The 26,350-nt window shown below is 41.1% G+C and overlaps 1 protein-coding gene across 2 annotated transcripts in view; it reads left to right on the forward strand.

The window, feature by feature from the left end:
- The first annotated feature begins 1,225 nt into the window (after window positions 1–1,225).
- The window catches only part of RRM1 (ribonucleotide reductase catalytic subunit M1), a 42,957-nt gene continuing 17,832 nt past the window's right edge, over window positions 1,226–26,350 (forward strand). The window contains exons 1-8 of one of the 2 annotated variants that reach the window (XM_001160029.7): window positions 1,226–1,755; window positions 8,719–8,807; window positions 12,752–12,929; window positions 14,139–14,239; window positions 16,349–16,408; window positions 18,306–18,345; window positions 18,605–18,767; window positions 25,033–25,174. In XM_001160029.7, the coding sequence (XP_001160029.3) occupies window positions 1,737–1,755; window positions 8,719–8,807; window positions 12,752–12,929; window positions 14,139–14,239; window positions 16,349–16,408; window positions 18,306–18,345; window positions 18,605–18,767; window positions 25,033–25,174 (792 nt within the window). In that variant the 5' untranslated portion in view covers window positions 1,226–1,736. The remainder of the gene's footprint in view (window positions 1,756–8,718; window positions 8,808–12,751; window positions 12,930–14,138; window positions 14,240–16,348; window positions 16,409–18,305; window positions 18,346–18,604; window positions 18,768–25,032; window positions 25,175–26,350) is intronic. The other variant, XM_054661933.2, reaches the window with a different exon arrangement.

Raw genomic sequence — 26,350 nt, forward strand, 5'->3', positions numbered from 1 at the left:
GCCCAGGGAAAATGAAACTTGAATGCACATACCCAGAAGCTCTGTGGGCAGGGTTACCAGATAAATGCAGGATGACCAGTTAAATGTGAATTTCAGATAAACAGTTTTTAAAGTATAATTTTATCTCATGCAGTATCTGGGACACATTTTTATTTGCTAAATTGGGAAACCCTATGTCTGGGTAAACTTGACCCTATCTATCCTATAACTTCACTTACGACTTTTAAAAAACACATCTATTTAATTTTTCTTTCTTTTTTTTTTTGTTTTTTTGAGACGGCGTCTCACTCTCTTGCCTAGGCTAGGGTGCAATGGCGCGATCTTGGCTCACTGCAACCTCTGCCTCCAGGGTTCAAGCGATTCTTCTGCCTCAGCCTCCTGAGTAGCTGGGATTACAGGCGCGTGCCACCATGCCTGGCTACTTTTTGTATTTTTAGCAGGGGGGGGTTTCACCACGTTGGTTAGGCTGGTCTCGAACTCCTGACCTCGTGATCTGCCCGCCTTGGCCTCCCATAGTGCTGGGATTACAGGAGTGAAGCACCGCACTGGCCTAATTTTTCTATTTTTTGTAGAAATGGGGTCTCACTATGTTGCCCAGGCTTATCTCAACACCTGGCCTCACATGATGCTCCCGCCTTAGCCTCCCAAAATGCTGCAATTACAGGCTCACTTATGACTTTCCATGATTTTTGAAATTACTTCACAGGGAGCCTGGGCAGCTTCTGGAGGGCAGTGAGAAACCAACGAAAAGGCTTTAGGGAAAAGATGCCACAGATGAAATTTCATAAAGATCGCTTTGGGTAGCCCAAATCAGAAGCTTCTACACCAGCCTTACATATTAGGGTTCTCATCTATTCTTATTCTCCACTTTAAGTCACCAAGTCCATCCTACCTCCACAAGGCAAATACCCTGTCTCTGCCACCATCCACTGAAGAACCCTAAAAGCAAATGGGTACTGACCCTGCCCTGCTTAAAATTCTCTCAGGGCTCTGATTTGCGTCAGGATAAAATCCAAACGCCATTGGCCTTGCGCGGTTTTCTTCCAGTTCCAGAGTGTCAGTCCTCTGGCCGAGCTAAAAGCCCTGGGGCTCCAAGCTGCCCACGGCTGTGGAGCCTGGGCTGGAGCCCACAGCGGACGGCAGTGTTAGGATTCTTATAATAAATGTCAGAGCAAGAAAAACGTTCCAGCCGGTTAGGTTTTGTTATTTCAAAAATAAATTAACCGCCTTTCCTCCGGCGGAGACGCGCAGGCGAGAGGGCGGCGCCTGACCCAGCGGGCTGTAGGTGCTACGCCAGGGCCCCAAGGGTCCCGAACTCGGCTTGCCCACACAAAACATGGCAGCAGGAGAGCAGCATTTCCGCCGGGCGTGTCCATATCCAATGGGGCCCATGGGAGAGGCGTAGTCTTCTGGGTCTTGCCCAGACTCAACATGGCGGCTACACGTCGCCTGTCTTAGTCTGTGAAGCCTACCCCGGGCGTGCGCCGCAGCGTCGAGTAACGTCATTCGAACCCCGTCGCGCCCCTTTGTGCGTCACGGGTGGCGGGCGCGGGAAGGGGATTTGGATTGTTGCGCCTCTGCTCTGAAGAAAGTGCTGTCTGGCTCCAACTCCAGTTCTTGCCCCTGAGCCGCGCCGGGAACCTAACCCTTCCCACTCTGTCACCTTCTCGATCCCGCCGGCGCTTTAGAGCCGCAGTCCAGTCTTGGATCCTTCAGAGCCTCAGCCACTAGCTGCGATGCATGTGATCAAGCGAGGTGAGGGGGGGACGAGGTGGGCGAGAAGGAAGGTGAGGGGATGCGGGCTGCCGCCGCCGGAGCTGATGCCCAGCCCGCCCGCCCGCCTTCGCTGCTTCCCGCCTTTCCCGCCTTTCCCGCCGCGGCCTTCCGCCCTGTCAGCCCGCTCGGCCTTCTGTCTTCAGTCAGCCTGCCCCGAACCTCCTTCGGGCCTTCAGGCTGCGCCCCCTCGGCTTTGTCATCCTGCCGCCTTTCAAAAGGATAACACTTACCCTGTACCGAGTAGCGACTGCGTACGCCGAGCACTTTCCAGGCACTGTTTTATTCCTCCCTGCAAGCCTCTGAGAGAGAGATGATTAGCTTATTACAGATGAGGAAACTGACGCTCAGAGCGAGGTTTCGCCGACTGACCCAAAGTCACCCATAGGTGACAATACAGTTTGATTTGAAAACCGTGGGGTTGGTGAGCTGTCGTAGGCACAGGGTCGGGGGGCAGCTAGGAAAGAAGGAGGGGGCCTCTTTACCCTACGTAGGCACTTGTCAGTTTACTGATCTCTTTTGTGGGGTGAGGATAGGAGTGTGGGGTGGGAAAAACAGATCCCAGACAGACAGCACCCTCGAGTTCCTTTCCCTTCATGGGAAGAGATACTGAATCAGAGAAGGGTGGCTGAGACATCTTCTGACAAGATGGGGCCTGGGAAGAGTCAGGAACTTGTATTCTTTCTCAACAGTTCTTTTTCATTAGACTTGCCAAGTCCCCGCTTTGTGCCCAGCCCTTTGCTTGGCTTTGTGAGATTGTAGGAGGAGACAGTCCCTGCCTTGGGAATAGGCTTCATCGGGTTGGAAAAACAAGAGCAACAGACTTTTAACAACCACATGAGATATGTATGAACAAGTTTTGAGTTGAACCTACTTACCTTTGTTAAAGCAATACAATTATTTCAAAATTGTAGGCACTTAGTAAATACTGGTTAATCGACTGGTTGTTTCTATTTTGTCCTCTAGGCTGTGAACATTTCAAAGATGGAGACTTGTTTGAGACAGTCTTGCTCTGTCACCCAGGATGGAGTGCAGTGGTGTAATCATAGCTTACTGTAACCTTGGAGTCCTGGGCTCAAGCGATGCTCTTGCCTCAGCCTCTCAAGTAGCTAGGACTATAGGCATGCACCACCATGAGTGGCTAATTTTTAAAAATTTCTGGTAGTAAAGGAGTCTTGCTGTGTTTCCCAGTCTGGCCTTGAATTCCTGGCCTCAAGCCATCCTCCCTTCCCTGGCTTCCCAAAGTGCTGGGAATACAAGCAAGATGGAGACTTTTCTGTTCACGTTTGGCACAGGACCTGACATGAACAGATTCTTAAAGAATGAATGAAAATAATTGTATCAAAATGTAGGACACGATGAATGCTGTGAATAAGCAGGTAGTTGATTTGGTTTAACTACAGCCAATGTCCAGATTGGTTTAACTACAGACAAGAGTTGGAAAGGTGGACAGTAGTGGCCCTTCTTGTTTTCGGTATCTTGAGAACATCATTCTGTGGATTTTCCTAGCTCACATTTTAGCTGACCAAAGAGCAAAATAACATAGTGCACTTTTATTGATCCATTCATAAGAGTGAGAGCTGAGCATCTATTTTTGTATTTTTATTTTTTTACATTATTATTTATTTGTATTTTTTTAGAGAAGGAGTCTTGCTATGTTGCCCAGGCTGGTCTTGAACTCCTGGGCTCAAGCAGTCTTCCCACTTCAGCCTCCCAAACTGCTTGGATTACAGTGCTGGGAGCCACCGCACCTGGCTTGAGCATCTATTTTTTAAATCTTTAGATATGGGAGAGATGTTTAGGATGGTCTATGATAAGTCAGTAACAAAGATGAATTGAAAATGTATGGACTTAGATGACCAGAATGGGTAAAATTCAACCCTGTGTTGAATTTTGAACCTTTAGAGTCTACTTCTAAATACTTTCGTTTAAAAAGTGCTACCTTGGCCTGGCGTGGCTGGGCATGGTGGCTTACGCCTGTAATCCCAGCACTTTGGGAGGCTGAGGCGGGTGGATCATTTGAGGTGTGGAGTTTGAGACCAGCCGGGCCAACATGGTGGAACCCCGTCTCTACTAAAAACACAAAAGTTAGCCGGACGATAGTGGTTTGCGCCTGTAACCCCAGCTACTCAGGAGGCTGAGGCAGGAGAATCGCTTGAGCCTGGGAGGCAGAGGTTGCTGAAATCGTGCCATTGCACTCCAGTCTAGGCGACAGAGTGACACTGTCTCAAAAAAAAAAAAAAAAAAACAAAAGAAAAAAACCACAAAGTGCTAGCTATAACTAGCTCTAAAAAGCAGAGCTTATTTTGTTTCTCATTCCTTCATAGAGCACAATTTGATCCAGATGGTTCATGCTGTAGATTCTGCCATTGTAGCATTCAGCAAGACTTAATATACAACATGTACTTAGATTTGTTTCTTTTTTTTTTTATATTTCTATGTTTCTATATTATAATGTTTTTTAATATGCATAGGGTTTTTGGTTTTCTGGACTTTTTTTGTACCCCCTTATTTTTGGCATGTCAGTGGAATAGCAGACTAACTCCTACAGTTTTTGTTAATTTTTTTTGAGATGGGGTCTTGCTGTGTCATCCAGGCTGGAGTGCAGTGGTGTGATGTCAGCTCACTGCAGTGTCTGCCTCCTGGGTTCAAGAGATTCTCCTGCCTCAGCCTCCTCAGTAGCTGGGACTACAGATGTGCGCCACCACGCCCGGCTAGTTTTTGTTATTTTTAATAACAAGGGCAACTGGAAGTTGACTTTGAATACCTACTGAATGTGCTAATGTCTTGCTAAACACTGTGAGGGTAGTAATGGAGAAGGCAGCTCTGTCTTCAAAGAACTTAAAATTGTTAGGGATTTAGGAACAATCCATATGAAAATTATTAGATAGAAGAGAATAGTAGATGAGTTTTTTTCATCTGCTATCTTGAGCTATTTTTCCTAATGGGAGAGTATCATTCCTCAAGGAGATTATGGTTAAAAAAATAAACATTGAGAACCATTGCAGTAAATGACAAAGTAGCTAACTGAGTTGTAAACTGTTTTGGAATTTAGTGTAGTATTTTCAAAACTTTGGATTGTTACTCACAGTAAAAAAAAAACATTTTACAGACATGTGTATATATGTGGATACACATAAAATGATACAAAAGTTTACGAAATAATGTCTTTGAAAGCATCCATTTGCATTCTAATCTTTCTTTTATTCCAGATTCTTTTCCTATCCCTCCCTCCCTCCCTCCCTCCCTTCCTCCCTTTCTTCCTCCCTCCCTTCCCTCCCTCCTTGCTTCCTTCCTTCCTTTCTCCCTCCCTCCTTTCCTGCCCTCCTCCCTCCCTCCCCCCTCCCTCCGTCCCTTCCTCATTCCTTCCTTCCTTCCTTCCTTCCTATTCCATTCACAGCCTGCTATATTATTTTACAACTCTGTGTGGATACTGTGCTGTGCACCGGGATTGCAGTGATGAGTAGGCAGACATGGTTCCAGCTTCCAAAGATCCTACAATCAATTGAGAAAGATAGACAAATAAAGAAGTAATATGATAAAATATGATAAATACTCTGATAGGTAAAGTATAGGCAGTAGAGGCCATTCATTCAGTTATTCATAAAGCATTTATTCAGCACCTCTTTGTGCTAGGAACCGTTGTAGGCATTAGAGATTCTGCAGTGAACAAAGCTAAATTACATTTCTCATTGAGTTGACATCTTGGTGTGGGTGGGAGTGGTAAGTGTATATAAGAAATAAGAAGTAAACATAATAATCAGTTAATTTCAGATACCGATTAATGAGATGATAGTAAAACAGGATCATGTGATAAAGATGAATGAGAAAATAACCTTGGATTGGGTAGCCAGGAAAGGCTTCTCTGAGAAGCCAACATTTGAGCTGAACCCTAAATAGTATTAAGAGCTAGTAATGTGAGATCTGTGGCCTGAACATTCTCGGCAGAGGGAATTAGAAAGTTTGTATCTTGTGGAAAAGGCACGCATCCTTGGTCTTACAGGATTAGGGAAGTCTTCCTGAAGAGAGAAGAATGAAAGACAGTTTATAGCCGAGAGGAAATCACACTAGTATGCTAGAGGATTTTTTAATTTTATTTTTTATTTTTTGAGACGGAGTCTTGCCCTGTTGCCCAGGCTGGAGTGCAGTGGTGTGATCTTGGCTTACTGCAACCTCTGCTTCCCGGGTTCAGGCAATTCTGCCTCAGCCTCCCGAGTAGCTGGGATTACAGCATACCCAGCTAATTTTTTTTTTTTTTTTTTGTATTTTTAGTAGAGATGGAGTTTCACCATATTGGCTAGACTGGTCTCGAACTCCTGACCTCAGGTGATCCACCTGCTTTGGCCTCCTAAAGTGCTAGGAATACAGGCTGAGCCACCATGCCCTGCTGGCTAGAGGATTTTAAAAGAGGAAGAAGTCAGTGTGAGTTAAAAGTGGTTGAGGCAGGTTTTATGGAGGTGTGAGATTTGGAGGGTGAGTAGGAGTTAGATGTATGGAAAGGTGGAAGAGGAACCTTTAGGCAGAGTAAGGTATAAGCAATGATGTGGATATGGGAATGGGAAGCCCTCTTGGGACTTATATTTCACAGGGAACAGTTGAAGAGACCTGGGGCCAAACTAAGAAAGGCTTTGCTTGAGAGAAGAGGATAATGTAGGCAGTGAGAAGCAGGGATTGGTGATGTGATGAAATCAACATCTGGCTTGAAAAACTAACCAAGTGGAATGACAGAATAGAGAACTGTGTGTCATTGGACCTTTAGATCTTTAGTCTGCCTCCTATTTTCAAGTGTGAGTTAAGATTAATTACCAATGCACTTTTTTTTTTTTGTCAGTTTCCTGATTGACTTCAGAACTTCTGGCAGTTGTAGAATTTTCTTTTTGCTAAGTTGCTTTTCCCCCCCACTGCATGTATAATTGCAGAACGCTAATGTTGCTTTGTGGTTACCTGCCTGCTTAGTTATCCAATTGCTAGAGCACTGAGATTTCAGTCCCAGTGCCAGCCAGTTAATTTACCCCATTTCAGAGTTAAATGCTGCAGATGTGAGCCTGATGAGAAAATTATCACTATGGTGATCAGAAAGAGAGGGGCTAACATATCAGTGTAGAAGAAAAAGCAACTTGTTCTAGTGATAATGGGTTAATAGTGATGTCTTATTGTTCACTTATTCTTCATCAAATGTTTGAGAACTTGCCTTGTTCTAGGCACTAAATTTGAGAATACAGATGTGAATCAGAGGGCCAAATAAATGTAAACATATTTAACATGTTTCTTATTGGTTACTTCAGGTTGAGTATCCCTTATTCAAAATGCTTGGGCCCAGAAGTGTTTCAGATTTTGGATTTGTTTCAGATTTTGGAATATTCGCATTATACTTACTGGTTGGGCATCCCTAATCAGAAAATCCAAAATCTGAAATGGTCCAAGGAGCATTTTCTTTGAACATTGTGTTGGCATTGAAAAAGTTTTGGATTTTGGAGTGTTTTGGATTTTGGAATTTTGGATTAAGGATACTCAGCCTATAGTTACAATGGATTGTAGGTGCACAAAAGAGACAAAAACTAAATCAGTGTGAGACACTAACATTTATTGAGTGCCTATTGTGTATCACATACTGTGATTTTTTTTCCCCCATAGGAGCAGCTTTATTTTATAATGAGGTATAGTTGTAACTATGCCAAAGTTGTTACAACAAAAGCACTTTTTACCTTATCTAATTTTATTGTCACAGTAAACTGATGAGGCAAGTAAAATAGATATAATAATTAACCCCTTTCTACAAATGAAGATCTGTGAAATGACTGATTGTGTTTTGTGGCTTGTCTAAGGTTAAGGCTGTTTGGTGGTTGGATATATTCACTATTCCTGGTAAGAATAAATAAAGGTCGGATGAGCTACTATTTGAGGTTAAACTAAGAGTAGTAAGACTTTTTTGTGTAGAAGGACAAAGATATAATCTAAGTCCAAAATCATGAAAAATATTAGGTAAAATATATAGTATGTCAGATGGGGTAAGTGCAGTGGAGAAAAAGCACAGAAGGGGAAGGGGGATAAGAAGAACAAGGGTCCTATTTGGGGCATTGCAATTTAAAATGGAATCATCAGGGAAAGCCACATTGAGAAGGTGATGACATTGAGCAAAAGACCTAAAGGAGATATATAGCAAGAAGGCCAAGTTGTCAAGGTACAATAGGTAGGAAGGTGGGAGAGTTGGAGGTGAAATTGGGAAGTGGGTGCACAGGACAAGTTGTATAGGATTCTGTGGATTTTTTTTTTTTTTTTTTTTTTTTTAGATGGAGTTTCATTCTTGTTGTCCAGGCTGGAATGCAATGGCGTGATCTCAGCTCACTGCAGCCTCCGCCTCCTGGGTTCAAGCAATTCTCCTGCCTTAGCCTCCCGAATAGCTGGGATTATAGGCCCCTGCCACCATGCCCAGCTAATTTTTTATATTTTTAGTAGAGACGGGGTGTCACCATATTGATCAGGCTGATCTCGAACTCCTGACCTCCAGTGATCCACCCCCGGCTCCCTTGGCCTCCCAAAGTGCTGGGATTACAGGTGTGAGCCACTAGGCCTGGCCTGTGGATTGTTTTAACAATTTTGACTTTTATTCTGGAGATCATAAGCCACTATTAGGAGTTTTGAAGGAGGTAATGATATGATTCTGAGTTTAACTTTTAAAGGGTAATTTTGGCTGCCATGTGGGATGGGGGAAAAATTTAGGAAATTATCTGTAAATGTCTGTCTGTACAGAATTCATACTCTTTGAAGGTGACATCAGAGAAGACAATCTCTTCATGAATCTTTTGAGGGGGCCTCAGTCTTTTCTGTGAAATAGCACTTCATGTTGGTCAATTTACATGTTAATTACATTTGATTCTTTGACATTGTAGTCTTAATAATTGCTAACATGAATTTAATAATTGCTAACATCATTTGATTCTTTAGATGGCCGCCAAGAACGAGTCATGTTTGACAAAATTACATCTCGAATCCAGAAGCTTTGTTATGGACTTAATATGGATTTTGTTGATCCTGTAAGTAAATATAGTTTTTATCTTGGGTTCCTTGTTTCATGTGTTTCTTTCCCTTTCTCTCTTATCCCTGGACCTTCATTCACCTGATATACTTTGGTATTCTGGCTATGCCCTTCAATATAAAATTTGAATTCATTGCTTAAAACATTTTTTTTTCCTTAATTTTGGTTCTGTCCTGTGAGTTCTCACTTTTCAGAGAACTATGAATGTGAGTAAAGAGGAAAATTTGATATTAACATTTAACATCAGATATTTCCTTGAGTAAATTGTTTTATTCATTAGTGGAAAAGCCTAGGCCAGGCGCGGTGGCTCACGCCTATAATCCCAGCACTTTGGGAGGCTGAGGTGGGTGGATCACCTGAGGTCAGGAGTTCAAGACCAGCCTGGCCAACATGGTGAAACCCCGTCTCTACTAAAAATGCAAAAATTAGCCGGGCCTCGTGGTGGGCGCCTGTAATCCCAGCTACTTGGGAGGCAGGAGAATCACTTGAACCTGGGAGGCAGAGGTTGCAGTGAGCCGAGATCGTGCCACTGCCCTCCAGCCTGGGCGACAGAGCGAGACTCCCTCTCAAAAAAAAAAAAGGAAAGCCTAGAGTAAAGCTTGTTTTGGAATTGTGGTTATGTAGGTAGGGACTGGTTTAAAATTTGTTTTTTGTTATTTATGTAAAAAGATTTAAGTAATATAAAGTAGATTTCATGGACAATATTTAAGTCAAGAACAAACTATTCATAAACCAGTTGCTCTGCTTTTCTCCTTATCCTTTATAACTCCTATATTCTAGACTCTCATCATCAGTTATCTGGACTGTTTTCTGTGGTCTCTGCAGTGTCCTGGACTTCCTCTAATCTTACCCTCTTCAAACTCGTCTTGCACCTGACGTCTAAAATGATCTTCCTTAAATGAGAATCTCTAAGAACTCTTTTTTTCAAATCCACCCATATTTCCGTCTCCTTATTTAGGTATCTTATCTGTACTGCTGTAAAACCTGTGCTCATCTCATAGCTTTAATCATATAGTATGGAAATTAATTATAGATCTTTGTCCTCCCCTAGAATTGAGGATGGGCTGTGTATCTTATTCTTGTGATATCTTCAGTGCTTGACATATATCTAATTAGCCACTTGACCAAAGTAAGTTTGGTCAAGAGAAAATGATTTTATGTATCTTGAAAATATGTTTATTGTAAATTCTCTTTTATATTGAGGACTTAGGCAATAATTAGAATAGTAGAATGTGAGAGTTGGAATGAACTTAAGAGTCCATCCCATTTCATCTTTGGTTTATAGATAAGAAAGTTCCAAAGAGAGAGGGGAGTGACTTAAGTTAGTGGGAGTGTAGGGAGAAGCACCTAGGTCTCTTGACTCCTACATGTTCTATTGCCTCATGCAGTAGTACATTTTAGAGCGCAGGAGTGTTGCAGCATCCTCAAACTTCCTAGGGTAGATTCTGTTGAAAAACTGTCGGTGCACATCTGTAATCCCAGCACTTTGGGAGACTGAGGTAGGCAGATTGCTTGGGCTCAGGAGTTTGAGACCAGCCTGGGCAACGTGGTGAAACTGCCCAGGTGCAGTGGCTCAATCTTGGCCCACTGCAGCCTCCACCCCTGGGGATCAAATGACTCTTGTGCCTCAGCCTCCCTCAGCTGGGATTACAGGCATGTGCCACCACGCTATTTTTTGTTTTTTGTTTTTTTTGTATTTTTAGTAGAGACAGGGTTTTGCTATGTTGGCCAGGCTGGTCTTGAACTCCTGACCTCAAGTTATCTGTCCGCCTTCGCCTCCCAAAGTGCTGGGATTACAGGTGTGAGCCACACCGTGCCTGCCCTCAACCCTGTTTCTACAAAAAAAAAAAAAAAAAAAAAAAAAAATTGGTTGGGTGTGGTGGCGCATACCAGTAGTCCCAGCTACTTGGTGGTGGGAGGATCGCTTGAGCCCTGGAGGTTGAGGTTGCTGTGAGCTGAGATTGTGCCACTGTACTCCAGCACAGGCCACAGAATGAGACCCTGTCTCAAAAAGAAAAAAAAGAAAAACTGTGTGCTGTTAGATCTGGCACAGTTAGCACACAGATGGTATTTTGTTCTGAGTTCTAATTGTTTGCCATATTGCTCTAGAAACTATTTAGAAGACTTCACTGCTCTTATACTGAACACACCTTATCTGCTGGATCTGGGAAGAAAGTGATCAGGAGCAACTTGGGCTTAGCTATATTATAATTAGAATAGATTGCAGACTGTTAAAATAGTTACACACGTATGTGTCTTTTTTTGAGGGGAGTACGCATTGTTCAGCTGGGAAACAGCTGTTTATTTTCTGTTGGATTAAGCGGTTTCTTAAAGATTCAATAAATAAACCACTCACAACTTAGAATTTGTTTTTCTTAAAAATGTAGGCTAATACCTTGTGCATTACCTGTCTTAAAAACTGGAACTTATAATGTGGCCTTGAAAACAGTGAAATGCAGTGAGGTTTAATGGGATTGGGGCCAGAAGACTTGTATAATAATATAACCTTGGGCAAGTCTCAGTAACCTGAGCCTCAGGTTCTTCATGTAAAATAGGTATAGTAATAATCATCTCACAAAGTGATTGTGAAATGTCAGAGATTATCAAAGTTGATAATTACTTATCAACTTTGGTTGAGAATCATTTGAACCCCGGGGGCGGAGTTTGCACTTTGTAATTTGTGAAGTGCTAAAGAAAGTTGTCATTAAATTATCATGATTCAGCCCCAGACCTAATTTATACTTCTGTCTCCTTTAATTGGCCTGATTAAAGTTTGATTCATTTGCTTTTCTGTACTTACCTTATGTGGAATTTGGGAAAAGTAAGTATGGAGCTGGAGCCCTGATCACTTAGGGAGAATCTGAATGAAAAATGGGGAAACCCTTATGTAGAATCAGTCTGTTGGGAGAATTTGAATGAAAAATAGGGAAATATAGAATCATCAGTATGTTTTCAGCTATTTCCCTGTGAGACTAATCGATTTAAAGGCTATACTTAGATTTTTTTTAATGACACTTTCATTTTATATGTAGTATACATTTTCTGATAGTTCTGCTGGATTATGCATTCTCATTACTAAGTTTCCCACTGCCCACCATTCTGAAAGATAAATTTTCAGAGAAGTAAGTTGTCTTGTTCTTTGTTTGAGACAGGGTCTCACTGTGTCGCCCAGGCTGGAGTGCAGTGCCATGATCATAGCTCAGTGCAGTCTTGACTTCCTCAGCACAAGCAATCCTCCCACCTCAGCTTACCCTGTAGCTGCAACCACAGTCACTTACTACCATGACTGGCTAATTTTTTTATTTTTAGTAGGGATGGGGTCTCATTATATTGCTCAGGTTTGTCCCAAACTCCTGGGCTCAAGCGAGCCTCCTACCTCGGCGTCCCAAAGTGTTGGGATTACAGGTGTGAGCCACTGTGCCCAACCTGTCGTTTTTATTGTGATGTGAATTTGATTGCTTTCTTTTTTCTTTCCTTTTTTTTTTTTTTTTTTTTTGAGACAGGGTCTCACTCTGCCACCCAGGCTGGAGTGCAGTGGCATAATCACAGCTCATTGCAGCCTCAGCTTCCTGAGTAGCTGGGATCACAGGTGTGTACCACCACACCCAGCTAATTTTTTTATTATCTGTGGAGATTGGGGGCGGGGCGGGGTGGTCTTCCTAGCTTGCCCAGGCTGGTCTCGAACTCCTGGACTCAAGCCATTCTCCCACATTGGCTTCCCAAAGCGCTGTGATTATGGGTGTGAGCCACAACGCCTGGCTTTTTTTTTTAATAGGGTCGTGAACTGCTAAGCTTAAGTGATCTCCTCACCTCAGCCACTGAGTAGCTGGGACTATAGGCATGTACTACCACACCTAGCCATGATGGTTTTCTTAATTACTCTTTTAAGGAAGCTATTGTTTCTTGGGAAAGCTCAAGTAATTCTTGGTTTTATTTTTGTAGGCTCAGATCACCATGAAAGTAATCCAAGGCTTGTACAGTGGGGTCACCACAGTGGAACTAGATACTCTGGCTGCTGAAACAGCTGCAACCTTGACTACTAAGCACCCTGACTATGCTATCCTGGCAGCCAGGATCGCTGTCTCTAACTTGCACAAAGAAACAAAGAAAGTGTTCAGTGGTAAGTCTGGGGTGAAAAAGTAAAAATTTAGTACTCTCAGAAAAGTAATAAGGGTACTAGAAATAAATCTTGACTGTTTAAAGAAGCAAATATGGCTAGATGGGGTGGCTTACACCTCGAATCCCAGCAATTTGGGAGGCCAAGGCAGGCAAATCGCTTGAGTCCAGGAGTTTGAGACCAGCCTGGGCAATGTGGCGAAACCCCATCTCTACGTTTTAAGAAAAATCTAAAATTATAAAATAGACCAGGTGCAGTGGCTCACGCCTGTAATCCCAGTGCTTTGGGAGGCTGAGGCAGGTGGATCGCTGAGGTCAGGAGTTTGAGACCAGCCTGGCCAACATGGCGAAACCCTTTCTCTACTAAAAATACAAAAAATTAGCTGGGCGTGGTGGTGGGGGCCTGTAATCCCAGCTACTGGGGAGGCTGAGGCAGGAGAATTGCTTGAACCCGAGGCGGAGGTTGCAGTGAGCTGAGACTGTGCCACTGCACTCCTGCCTGGGCAACAGAGTGAGACTCCGTCTCATAAATAAATAAATAAATAAATAAATAGCAAATATGTAAATTAGTGGGAAAGAGCAGACTTCAATTTCGTATTTCTCCATGCTGCCTATCTGCTGCATAAAAAGGTTGATGGATCTTTGTTCTTTTTTTCATTCTCTCTTTTTAAAATTTTTTTATTTTTTTTGAGATAAAGTTTTGCTCTTATCGCCTAGGCTGGAGTGCAATGGTGTGATTTCGGCTCACTGCAACCTCCACCTCCCGGGTTCAAGTGATTCTCCTGCCTCAGCCTCCCGAGTAGTTGGGACTACAGGCGCCCATCACCACGCCTGGCTAATTTTTTGTATTTTTAGTAGAGACGCGTTTCACCGTGTTAGCCAGGATGGTCTCAATCTCCTGACCTCGTGATCCACCTGCCTCGGCCTCCCAAAGTGCTGGGATTACAGGCGTGAGCCACCGCACCCGGCCCAGGAATCTATTTTAAACTACAAGAATTTATAATCACTTTAACTCTAGAAGATTGTTTCCTTAAATGAGGCATTACATATTTCTTCAACATATATGTGTTTACTGAGCACTTTATATGCTAGGCATTGAGGTGGGTTGAGATGACAAAAAGGGTTGAGAACCACTGTTTTCAACTATTACCTAAAGATTGAATTAGCTGTTAAGTGGTCTTGATATATTTTCATTTTTTGTTGTATTTTTTAGATGTGATGGAAGACCTCTATAACTACATAAATCCACATAATGGCAAGCACTCTCCCATGGTGGCCAAGTCAACATTGGATATTGTTCTGGCCAATAAAGATGTATGTATAACACTTACCTGGTGGAAATTTTTTGAGAGTCTTTTATAATAATGCACACATTTTAGAAAATTTAAACACTACAAAAGATACAGGTAAATACTAATTCTGTTTCCTACCCTGATTCCTGATTTTCCTCTCTAGAAACAACTTTATCATTTTAAAATGTATTTTTCCAGAGCTATTTTGTATGTACGTGTGTGCATACATGTGTATGTGTGTACATACATATTTTTCTTCTCAGTGGTACTGTACTGTGCATACTGTTTTCATTGATACTTTCTTCACTTGTAAGTATATCTTGTTTGTTCTATATCAGCCTTTATGAATTTACCCATTTTTTATAACAGTTGTATAATGTTCCATTTTGTAGATATATTGTCATTGTATGTATGTGTAAGAATTCCTTTAGTGATCAATATTTGTTTTTCATCTTTTCACTGCAGTGAATATTCTTGTATGGTAGGTGTTTTGCTCATAGATGAATATATCTGTAAGATAAATCCCTTCAGTAGAATTGCTGAGCCAATGTGTATATGAATTCACAATTTTGATAGGCATTGCCAAACTGACTCCCAAAAAGGTTGCTCAGGTAAAATTTTACAAGCTCATGCTCAGCAACTTAAAAATTATCCACTTGTGTTTGAACCTGTTTCTTAACTAGATGCCAGAGGACAGAAGGGAAAAGATGTAGCCTAGCCAGCCCTTTTACACACAGGATTTATTTACCGTGTATATCTGGACAGATTACAGACCAGTTTTAACTTTAGGTAATATAATGATTAGGCCGGGCGCGATAGCTCACACCTGTAATCCCAGCACTTTGGGAGGCTGAGGCGGGTGGATCACGGGGTCAGGAGATCCAGACCATCCTGGCTAACACGGTGAAACCCTGTCTCTACTAAAAATACAAAAAATTAGCCAGGTGTGGGAGCTGGTGCCTGTAGTCCCAGCTACTCAGGAGGCTGAGGCAAGAGAATGGCATGAACCCGGGAGGCAGAGCTTGCAGTGAGCCGAGATTGGGCCACTGCACTCCAGTCTGGGCAACAGAGTGAGACTCAGTCTCAAAAAAAAAAAAAAAAAAAGAATGATTGATTGACTATCTCTCTAAACATGTATCTGATGTTAAAGAGACTAGGAGAAAACTGAGTTGTTTGTGTGTTGTTAATTTGTGTGATCTTGAAGACAAGTTGAAGACAAAAATACAGCAGCAGCAACAGCAAAACCTGTGTCTAAAAATATACCTATTGATAGTCAAGTATTTCAGTTCTCTCATATTCATACTCGGCCCATACCTGCCTTTGGCAACAAAGATGACCTTAAAATTTTAAGAGAAAAGGAAAGCAAGATTTCGTATAGGTTTTTCTAGTCCTTAGATATGGATCATTATGTAGAAACACTGTCAGTATTTTGAAAACCTGGCTCCTTTTTTTTCTATCCAAAATGATTATTTGTACGTTATTGCTTTTATTTTCCTCTGAATGGCTTTGTAGCCTACAAAAACTCTGTAACAATGACCAGTTATGCTATAAAATCTTACTGTTACAATAGTTCTTTGTTGGAAACTTGTTAAAGGACTATAGATTTTGAAGAGCCTCAGAATTAACATAAGCCTGCTTCCTGTCATTGTTTATTATATATACTGTTATATACAGTTTGAGGTAGGCTAGCTTTTAAAATAAATATATATATATATATTAGTAAATATGTGGTACCAATACTTTTGGATTAATAGCCAATCTAAAAACATGTTTAAGGATGATAATATAGTCCCATTTATGCTCATGTTTTTTCCCTCTTTCAAAACATACTATAAACATAATAGTAAAAGTTTGGAAAATCACATTTAATCTCACAACATATATTTATGTATTATCTTCTAGTGTTTTCATATACATGTTTTTAAACCTAATTAGGATACTTAATTTATATGTATTGTTTCTTTTTTTTAGAATGTTAGATGGACTTCTATTCTACAGTAATAATGCTTAGTGTTATCTCATTGTATCCTGTGTTGATTTTAGTTCTGGAGTCAGGGCTGAGAGATAATAGATTTTGTGAAAATAAGTAATTATTTTAATTTAATTATGGGTTCTTTGTCACCCCTATCAGCGCCTGAATTCTGCTATTATCTATGACCGAGATTTCTCTTACAATTACTTCGGCTTTAAGGTAAATAATGGGTTTCAAGTATGTGGGAATTTGTACTTAAATCATGAAATAAAGGATTTTGTTTATGTTTTGGTGACAGTTATCAAGGCCATAAGTTGTTTGGAGTTGAGATGGACCTGGGGAATTAGTGGGGTTAAGGTAGCAGTGGTGGTTTGAATTAAGGCAAAGGTAGCTTATCTATTTGCAATTTTTGAATTTTCCACATATTACTTCTGGATTACCTGAGGAGTTATGCAGATAAATTACCATAAGTATTTCATAACATTCTAAGTATTTTTGCGTTGATAGGCAGTATAGTATAGTGTAGTGACTGAGAACATGAATGTCTGTGTCCACCTGAATTCCAGTCTCTGCTCTATTTCTTATTAGCAAGTTATTTAATCTCTCTGTGCTTGTTTCCTCCATTTTAGAATGGGGAGAATATAAAATTTCAACAACAAATTTAATTAAAAAAAAATTTTTTTTTTTTGAGTCTGTGTCTCACTGTGTTGACCAGGCTGGAGTGCAGTGGCGCGATCTTGGCTCACTGCAACCTCTGTCTCCTGAGTATAAGCAGTTCTCCTGCCTCAGCCTCCTGAGTGACTGGGACTACAGGCACACACCACCACGCCCAGCTAATGTTTGTATTTTTAGTAGAGACGGAGTTTCGCCATGTTGGCCAGTCTGGTCTTGAACTCCTGACCTCAGGTGATCCACCCACCTTGGCCTCCCAAAGTCCTGGGATTACAGGCATGAGCCACTGTGGCCAATTTAGTTTAAATTTCAATTTAAAGTGCCTATAACAGGCTGGGCGTGGTGGCTTACGCCTGTAATCCCAGCACTTTAGGAAGCCGAGGCGGGCTGATCACCCGAGGTCAGGAGTTTGAGACCAGCCTGGGCCACGTGGCGAAATGCCCTCTCTACTAAAAAATACAAAAATTAGCTGGGCATGGTGGTGCATGCCTGTAATTCCAGCTACCTGGGGGGCTGAGGCAGGAGAACTGCTTATACTCAGGAGACGGAGGTTGCAGTGAGCCAAGATCGTGGCACTGCACTCCAGCCTGGGTGACAGAGTGAGACTCTGTCTCAAAAAAAAAAAAAAAAAAAAAGTGCCTGTAACAGACCAGGCACTGCTCTAAACAACATATACACTCATTTAATCCCCTGAGGAATCCCTGATGTATATGTTGCTCATTTAATCCCCATGAGGAGTCTTCAGGGGATTAAATGAGTGTAGTGAGTGTATATGTTGCTTAGATCCGTGCCTAGTCTGTTACAGGCACTTTTTAAGTGTTAGCTGTTGTGAAGTTGATGATGATGATGAATACTACAACTTCTGTTAATGTGTGTAGAGCTGGCTTTTTCCAGAAATTTTCATGCAGTCTCTGCCGAAACAAAAGTGCCAGTGAGGAGGCTGAGATGGGAGGATTCCTTGAGCTTAGGAGTTTGAGACCAGCCTGGGCAACACAGGGAGACCATGTCTCTACAAAACGTTTTAAAAAGTTTTTTTAAAAAAAGTGCCAATGATAATCCTGGCTAACATGACGAAACCCTGTCTCTACTAAAAATAGAAAAAAAAAAATTAGCTGGGCCTGGTGGTGGACGCCTGTAGTCCCAGCTACTCGGGAGCCTGAGGCAGGAGAATGGCATGAACCCGGGAGGCAGAGCTTGCAGTAAGCCGAGATCGCGCCACTGCACTCCAGCCTGGACGACAGAGTGACACTTCGTCTCAAAAAAAAAAAAAGTGCCAATGATAATGTTCCAGATGAAGCTAGGAAGAGTAAATGTGCTATTCTTTTCATTTGAAATTTTATAGAAACGGCGAAGATTTAAAGAGATTGCCTTATTGTGGATGATATATCCACTGTGTCTTTAAAAACGGTGCTCTGAAAATTTTTTGTTTTTTCTCTCTTTCTAGACGCTAGAGCGGTCTTATTTGTTGAAGATCAATGGAAAAGGTGAGAAATGAACATGTTTGTCTGTTACATTTTCTACTCATTATATTGAATGTATAGCTTTGAGCTATAAGTCTTAATATTCCTGCTTAGACTCTAGATAACATTTTGGACTTTAGGTTTAGTTTGTGGATAATTGTCCTGTTTATTAGTATAAAGTTTTTCTAGTTTCCTTTTGGTGTCCTTTTCTGAAATTCAAATACGTATCTCACCCTACTTTTTCTGACGTCTCATCATGTGAAAACTCCTCTTTTGTCTATAGTGGCTGAAAGACCACAACATATGTTGATGAGAGTATCTGTTGGGATCCACAAAGAAGACATTGATGCAGCAATTGAAACATATAATCTTCTTTCAGAGAGGTGGTTTACTCATGCTTCGCCCACTCTCTTCAATGCTGGTACCAACCGCCCACAACTTTCTAGGTATGTGTTTTGAGTAGGGAAATAAGCCTTGACCTGAAGAAACTGGGCAGTTAGTTCATCACATAAAAAATAATTTAATGACCTTTTAATAGCTGCCTGCTCTGATTAAATGAGATTTAGATTCTGGAAAGATCTCTGTAATGTGGTAAATGAATTGGAGAAAAGGCAAATGCTTATAACAAAAATGTTCTAAAATTGATTGGATTGTGGTGATGGTTACACAAGTCTATGAGTATATTAAAAGCCATTGAGTAGTACACTTTAAATGGGGAATTATTTGTGAATTATATTCCTTTTTTTTTTTTTTTTGAGACAAAGTCTCACTCTGTCACCCAGGCTGGAGTGCAGTGTTGCGATCTTGGCTCACTGCAACCTGTGCCTCCTTGGTACAAGCAATTCTCCTGCCTCAGCCTCCTGAGTAGCTGGGATTACAGGTGCCCGCCACCACACCCAGCCAATTTTTGTATTTTTAGTAGAGATGGGGTTTCACCATGTTGGTCAGGCTGGTCTTGAACTCCTGACCTCAGGTGATCCACCCGCCTTGGCCTCCCAAAGTGCTGGGATTATAGGCATGAGCCACCACGCTTGGTGTGAATTATATTTCAATAAGGTTGTTTTAAAAAGAAGGTAAGTGCCAAGAACTAGTTAGGGGAATCTTATAGCAGTTTATATAAGAAATTGTGGTAGTCTAGATTAGGGAGATGAAAGTAGAAATTGACAGAAGCAGATAGATCAAAAGATATTTAGGGCCAGGCATGGTGGCTCACATCTGTAATTCCAACACTTTGGAAGGCTGAGGTGGGAAGATCACTTGAGGTCAGAAGTTCAAGGCTGCCGTGAGCCATGATTATGCCACTGCACTGTAGCCTGGACAACACAGTGATACCTTGATTAAGATAAAAATATATATAAAAGATATTTAGGCTGTCAAATTGACAGAATATGGGTCAAGAATGGTTCTTGCATTTATGGATACAGTAAGTAACAGGATTAATGATGATGCCATTTGTTGAGAAAAGGAACACTAACGGTCTGGTAATACATTAAAAAAAATAATATGCCATTATCAAGTTGGTTTGTTTCAGGAATTCAAGAACATGGTAACATCAAAAAATACATTAATGTAATTCATTGCATTAACATTTTATGCAGTTTAATGCTCTTTCATAATAAACACTTTAGCAAAATTGATATAGAAAATAACTTCCTTAATTTGGCAAAAGATATCCAATAAAAACCTAGATGTATCGTCTCTTTTTTCAGCATGGTAGTGGAGGCCTGAGCCAGCATTGTAAAATAAGAAAAAGAAAAGATTGGAAATCAGGGAACAAAACTAATGATTTGAAGAAATGATTTTTACATAGGAAACTCAAGAGCATCTGCGGACACATTATTAGAAATAAAAGATTTCAGCAAAATATCTGGATATAGGTTCAATATACATCAATCAGTTACGTTTCTGTACTTTAGCCGTTAGAAAATTAAGTCTTAACCTAACAGCCATGCATTACTTAACGATGGGGATATATTCTGAGAAATGTGTTGTAAGGTGATTTCCTTGTGCAAACATTATACAGTATACTTATGTAAGCCTAGATTGTATAGCCTACTACACACATAGGATATATGGCATGGCCTGTTGCTGCTCATAGGTTACAAACCTGTGTAGCATGTTACTGTACTGAATACTGTAGGCCTTTGTATTACCATGGTAAGTATTTGTGTATCCAAACATATCACAGTAAAAGTACCCTATAAAAGATAAAAAATGGGCCAGGCGCAGTGGCTCACGCCTGTAATCCTAGCATGTTGGGAGGCCGAGGCGGGCGGATTGCCTGAGCTCAGGAGTTCGAAACCAGCCTGGGCAACATGGTGAAACCCTGTCTGTACTAAAAATATAGATATAAAAAAATTAGCCAGGCATAGCAGTGTGCACCTGTAGTCCCAGCGACTCAGGAGGCTGAGACAGGAGAATTGCTTGAACCTGGGAGGCAGAGGTTGCAGTGAGCCAAGATCGCGCCACTGCACTCCAGCCTGGGCAACAGAGCGAGACTCCGTCTCCAAAAAAAAAAAAAAAAGAAAGATTAAAAAAAGATACAAAATGATACATCTGTATAGGACAGTTACCATGAATAGAGCTTGTAGGACTGAAAATTGCTATGTGTGAGTTAGTGAGTGAGTGGTGAATGAATATGAAGGCCTGGCTGGGTGCGGTGGGTCATGCCTGTAATCTCAGCACTTTGGGAGGCTGAGGCAGGTGGATCACGAGGTCAGGAGTTCAAGACCAACAGGGCCAACATGGTGAAACCCTGTCTCTACTAAAAATACAAAAATTAGCTGGGTATGGTGGCAGGCGCCTGTAATCCACTACTTGGGAGGCTGAGGCAGGAGAATTGCTTGAACCTGGAAGGCGGAGGTTGCAGTGAGCCAACATCGCACCACTACACTCCAGCCTGGGCAATAGGAGCGAAACTCTATCTTAAAAAAAAAAAAAAAAAAAAGAATATGAAGGCCTAGTACATTACTGACGACTGTAGACTGTACAAACATTGTGCACACTAAATTTATTTTAAAAATATTTTCTTCAATAATAAATTAACCTTCGATTACTGGATGACCACTGTCGTATGTGTAGTCCATCGTTGCCTTTTTTTGTTTGTTTTTAAGACAGAGTCTCACTCTGTTGCCCAGGCTGGAGTGCAGTGGCATGATCTTGGCTCACTGCAGCCTGCACCTCCCAGGTCCAAGTGATTCTCCTGCCTCAGCTTTACAAATAGTTGGAATTACAGGCGTGCACCACCACACCCAGCTAATTTTTGTATTTTTAATACAGACGGGGTTTCACCATGTTGGCCAGGCTGATCTCAAACTCCTGACCTTGAGTGATCCGTCTTCCTTGGCCTCCCGAAGTGCTGGGATTACAGGCATGAGCTACCATGCCCGGTTTTTTAAGTTTTTTAGAAATTTCTCTAAAACATGATTAAAGGACATTAAATTATAAATAAATGGAATAGATTCGATTTTATAAAAATGTCAGTTTTTCCCAAGTTAAAATATAGATTCAAAGTAATTCTAGGCAAAATCTCAACATACTGATTCTAAAATTCATGTGAAAGAGCAAAAGACTGCCCAAAAATGTCAGGTCCAAATTCCTGGAACCTGTAAATGTTACCTGATAAGGAAAGTGGTCTTTGTAGGGATGATAAGGATTTTGACATGGAGAGATTATCTTGAATTATGTGGGTGGGCCCTTAATCCAGTCAAAAGTATCCTTGTAAGAGAGAGGCTGAGGGAGATAACGACTCACAGAAGGGGAGAAAGTGATGTAAAGATGGAGGGAGAAATTGGAGTCATGTGGCCACAAAGGAGAGCAATTAGCCACTAAAAGCTGGACAAAGCAAGGAACAGATTCTCCCTCAAAACCTCTGGAGGGAGCACTCCAAAAAAAAAAAAAAAGTGAGTTGCAGACATTGTGACTCTTGATACCTCCACTTACCTTTTTTTTTGAGATGGAGTTTCGCTCTTGTCACCGAGGCTGGAGTGCAGTGGCACGATTTTGGCTTACTGCAACCTCTGCCTCCTGGGTTCAAGCAATTCTCCTGCCTCAGCCTCCTGAGTAGCTGGGATTACAGGCACGCGCCACCACACCCAGCTAATTTTTGTATTTTTAGTACAGATGGGGTTTCTCCATGTTGGCCAGGCTGGTCTCGAACTCCTGACCTCAGGTGATCCACCTGCCTGGGCCTCCCAAAGTGCTGGGATTAGAGGTGTGAGCCACTGCGCCTGGCCCTACTTCCACTTATATCTCGATAGGAGAATATATAATATGACCTCAGAGCAAAACACCATAGAGCAAAACATTGGAAAAATTGACTACATTACAATTAAAAACTTCTGTGTGAAAGGCAATGGAAGGGCACCGTGGATCAATAAGGCCAAGAGTCGAGACAAAGAGGGCAAAAATCTTCTTTATTGAGCTCTCGGGCGAGGTTCACTGGTCCGCAGGGGGAGGGCCAGGGAAGTCGCGCTGTGCCAAAGGTGCAGCGCGCTTTTATGGATGCTGGGTGAGGAGTGGTCGGGGTAGGGGCAGGGTCGGTTGAGTTTCACGCTTCTGAGTGTGACACGCCCTAGTGGGCATGTGCGTTAGTCGGGGTGGCGGGAACAGGAAAGGTGAACCCGGAAATGCTGAGTCAGGGTGTCCGAGGTGGCGATCGCCATCTTGGAGTCTTCACCGGAGTCCAATCACTGTGAACCAAAACCAAAGTCAAATAACAAGTTTCACACTTTGGGAGGCCAAGGTGGGTGGATTACCTGAGGTCAGGAGTTCGAGACCAGCCTGGCCAACATGGCGAAACCCTGTCTTTACTAAAAATACAACTATTAGCCAGGCGTGGTGGCGTATGCCCATAATCCCAGCTACTCAGGAAGCTGAGGCATGAGAATCATTTGAACCTGGGAGACGGAGCTTGCAGTGAGCCAAGATCATGCCACTGTACTGCAGCCTGGGCAAACGAGTGAGACTCCATCTCAAAAACAACAACAACAAAAACACCCAAAAAAACAAGTTTCAGACTAGGAGAAGATATTTGCAACATGTTAACTATTGAGAGATTATAAGAAAAACAAGGCCAGGTGCAGTGGCTCCTGTCTGTAATTCCAACACTCTGGGAGGCCAAAGCAAAGGCTGGCTTGAGGGCAGAATTTGAAACCAGCCTGGGCAACATAATGAGTGCCTGTCTCTACAAAAGTAGAAAATTAGCCAGGCGTGGTGGTGCACACCTGTAGATCTAGCTACTTGAAAGGCTGAGGTGGGAGGATCGCTGGAGCCCAGGAGGTCAAAGCTGCTGTGAGCTATGATCATGCCACTGCACTCCAGCCTGGGTAACAGAGTTAGACCCTGTCTCAAAAAAAAAAAAAAAAAAAAGAAAAGAAAAGAAAAACAGAAAGCCAAATAGAAACATGGGCAAGGGCTATAAACAAATAATGCATGGAAGAAGAAACTTGATTGGCTAATAAACGTCTGAGATGTTAAACTGTGCAATAGGAAAATGAAAATTATGTATATATATATTTATAAAAATGAAAAGGCTGACAATTCCAAGCATTGATAAGAATGTGGAGCACAAGGAAATCTCATACATTGCTAGAAATAGATTTGTCCATCCACTTTGGAGACTCTTTAGTAAAGTGAAACGTGTATATCTTTTGACCCAGCAGTTCCTCTCCTAGGTTCATATTCTACAGAAATGCTTAGAGATAAACACAAGGTGTTGTGTTCAAGAATTTTTAATAGCAGCATTGTTTGGAATTGCAAATGAATTGGAAATAATCCAGATGTTCATCAACAGGCACATGGGACAAATGTTTTGTTACATTTATACAATAGAATACCTTATAGCAATGAAAATAAAGTTTGTTTACATGTATCAAAAGGATTAATTTCTGTAAAGCAATATTGAATTAAAACAAGTTGCAGAATGATAAACAGATATGCAACCAGAAAAATCCTAAGTGTATAACATGTAAAAATGTCATAAAGGAAATGCTTGAAAATGTTAGAGGATTGCAATGAGGGTATATTTGTGGTGTCTAATTTTTTGAGGTAGGTGGCAAGTACAGAGTATTTGTTACATCATTCTCTATATTTTTCTGAATGTCTGAATATTTATATAAACACCTAGTCAGTAGATAGAATCCATTTGCATGATTGAATATTCAAGGCAGTGAAGAGATTATTGATAGAGTAAGGTTCCTGAGGTGGGGAGCAGGATGAGATCCAAAGTGAGGTAAAGGGGTTTGTCTTTAAAAAGACTGTAAAGGAGCTATAATTTTGGTAGACATATCAAAGAATTGGTTGACAATTGGAGAGATTATTTTCATAAATGTTTGTTTTTCTTGGCTTACTAACAACCTGAAAAGACGGTGATGTATGTTTATGAATATGCATGAGAAAATGTGAAAATAGCACGTTTGCAGTCTGGTGAAAATGTAAGCCAATATTTTAGACTTATCTATAAGACTTCCTCCTAGGCTTATTTACTTACTATCTAGGGGAGGCAGCAAGATGATTTTAAAATGATATTTCAATATGTTTTATTGTGTCATGTACAGTAAAGTGGGTTTTCTTCTTTGAAAAACATTTAGGAACTTTCTAAACTTCAACTCTTTTTTTTTTTTTTTGCCTTAGTGTCTTTGTGTTGAGTAATCATTTTTGTGACTCTGCTTCATTTCCTTGCTCTAAGTTGAGACATTTTTTCCCCCGTAGCTGTTTTCTTCTGAGTATGAAAGATGACAGCATTGAAGGCATTTATGACACTCTAAAGCAATGTGCATTGATTTCTAAGTCTGCTGGAGGAATTGGTGTTGCTGTGAGTTGTATTCGGGCTACTGGCAGCTACATTGCTGGGGTAGGTTTCTGCCATTTGACTTTTAAAGGGGGATTCAAGTCTAAAAGCAACCAGATTCATGGTTGAGAGCGCATATGCTATTTTTTGGGAGTCCTGGGTCTCTGTTAAATTACTAAATGGCTATGTGACTTGGAGTGAGTCATTTTACTTCTGGCTTCATTTTCATCTATGTTACTAGATATTTAGATTTGACTAGATAATCTCTAGAATCCTTTTTAGCTCAGGCTTATTTTAGCAGTAATAAGAGCAGTTATCATTTATTGATTGCTTACTGTATGTAAGTTTGTTATAAATGTTTTACATGAAGTACTCATTTGACTCTTACTACAACGCTATGAGGTAACTATGATTATAGACTCATGCCAGGAATTTTATTCCTTAAAATAACCTTGTGAATAAAGGTACCATTGTCTAATTTTACAAGTGAGGAAATTGAGACTTCGAAAGTTGTTACTTTCTGAGATCAATCACTTAATATGTGGTAGAGCCAGGATTCAAGATTTATGCATTGACACTTTATGATGTAAACTTTAGCCCTTTGTTAGTTTACTGTTCAATGGGAGTCAAGATAATAGTTTTGGATTTAAATCCTAGCTCCACTTTAACTAGTAATGTGGCCTAGAGTTAGTTATTTTGTGTCTGAGTTTGTTTCCTTTTCTGTAAGGTGAAGAAAATATCTAACTCTGTAGAATAAAGTTCCAGAAGGAAATTATTCCATTATGTTGTGTTTTGGAGGTGCTGTGATATATACAGCACTTTACACAGTGGTAGAGTGAGCTATTGCTCACTTATCTTTCTAGACTGTTTAAAGGCTTGTGTTGGGATCAGAAGGGTTAAAGAATTTGATGAAGTATCTTCTAGTCGTAGGAGTCTCTATTTTCTTAACATCATTCTAGAGTCCACTTATTGCTGAGAATCTCCTTTTACCTTATTTATTGCCCTGATATAGCTATCGCATATAATTCTTATTGTAAATTGCCTTGATTTCTTTTGGGAAAAAGGCATTGTAGTAGTGTTTATATTCTTTTTTACTCTACCCAAAGTGTATCTTTATATAACGACCTTTAGAAGATGTAGAGTTTAAATTTAGCTACCTTGATTTTGGATCCCTTTGGCTTGTAATTGTTACATCTCATTATAAATTAGAAATGCCATGAGGTAACTTAGTACATAATT

This window comes from Pan troglodytes, chromosome 9 (assembly GCF_028858775.2).
Source record: "Pan troglodytes isolate AG18354 chromosome 9, NHGRI_mPanTro3-v2.0_pri, whole genome shotgun sequence".
NCBI lineage: Eukaryota > Metazoa > Chordata > Mammalia > Primates > Hominidae > Pan > Pan troglodytes.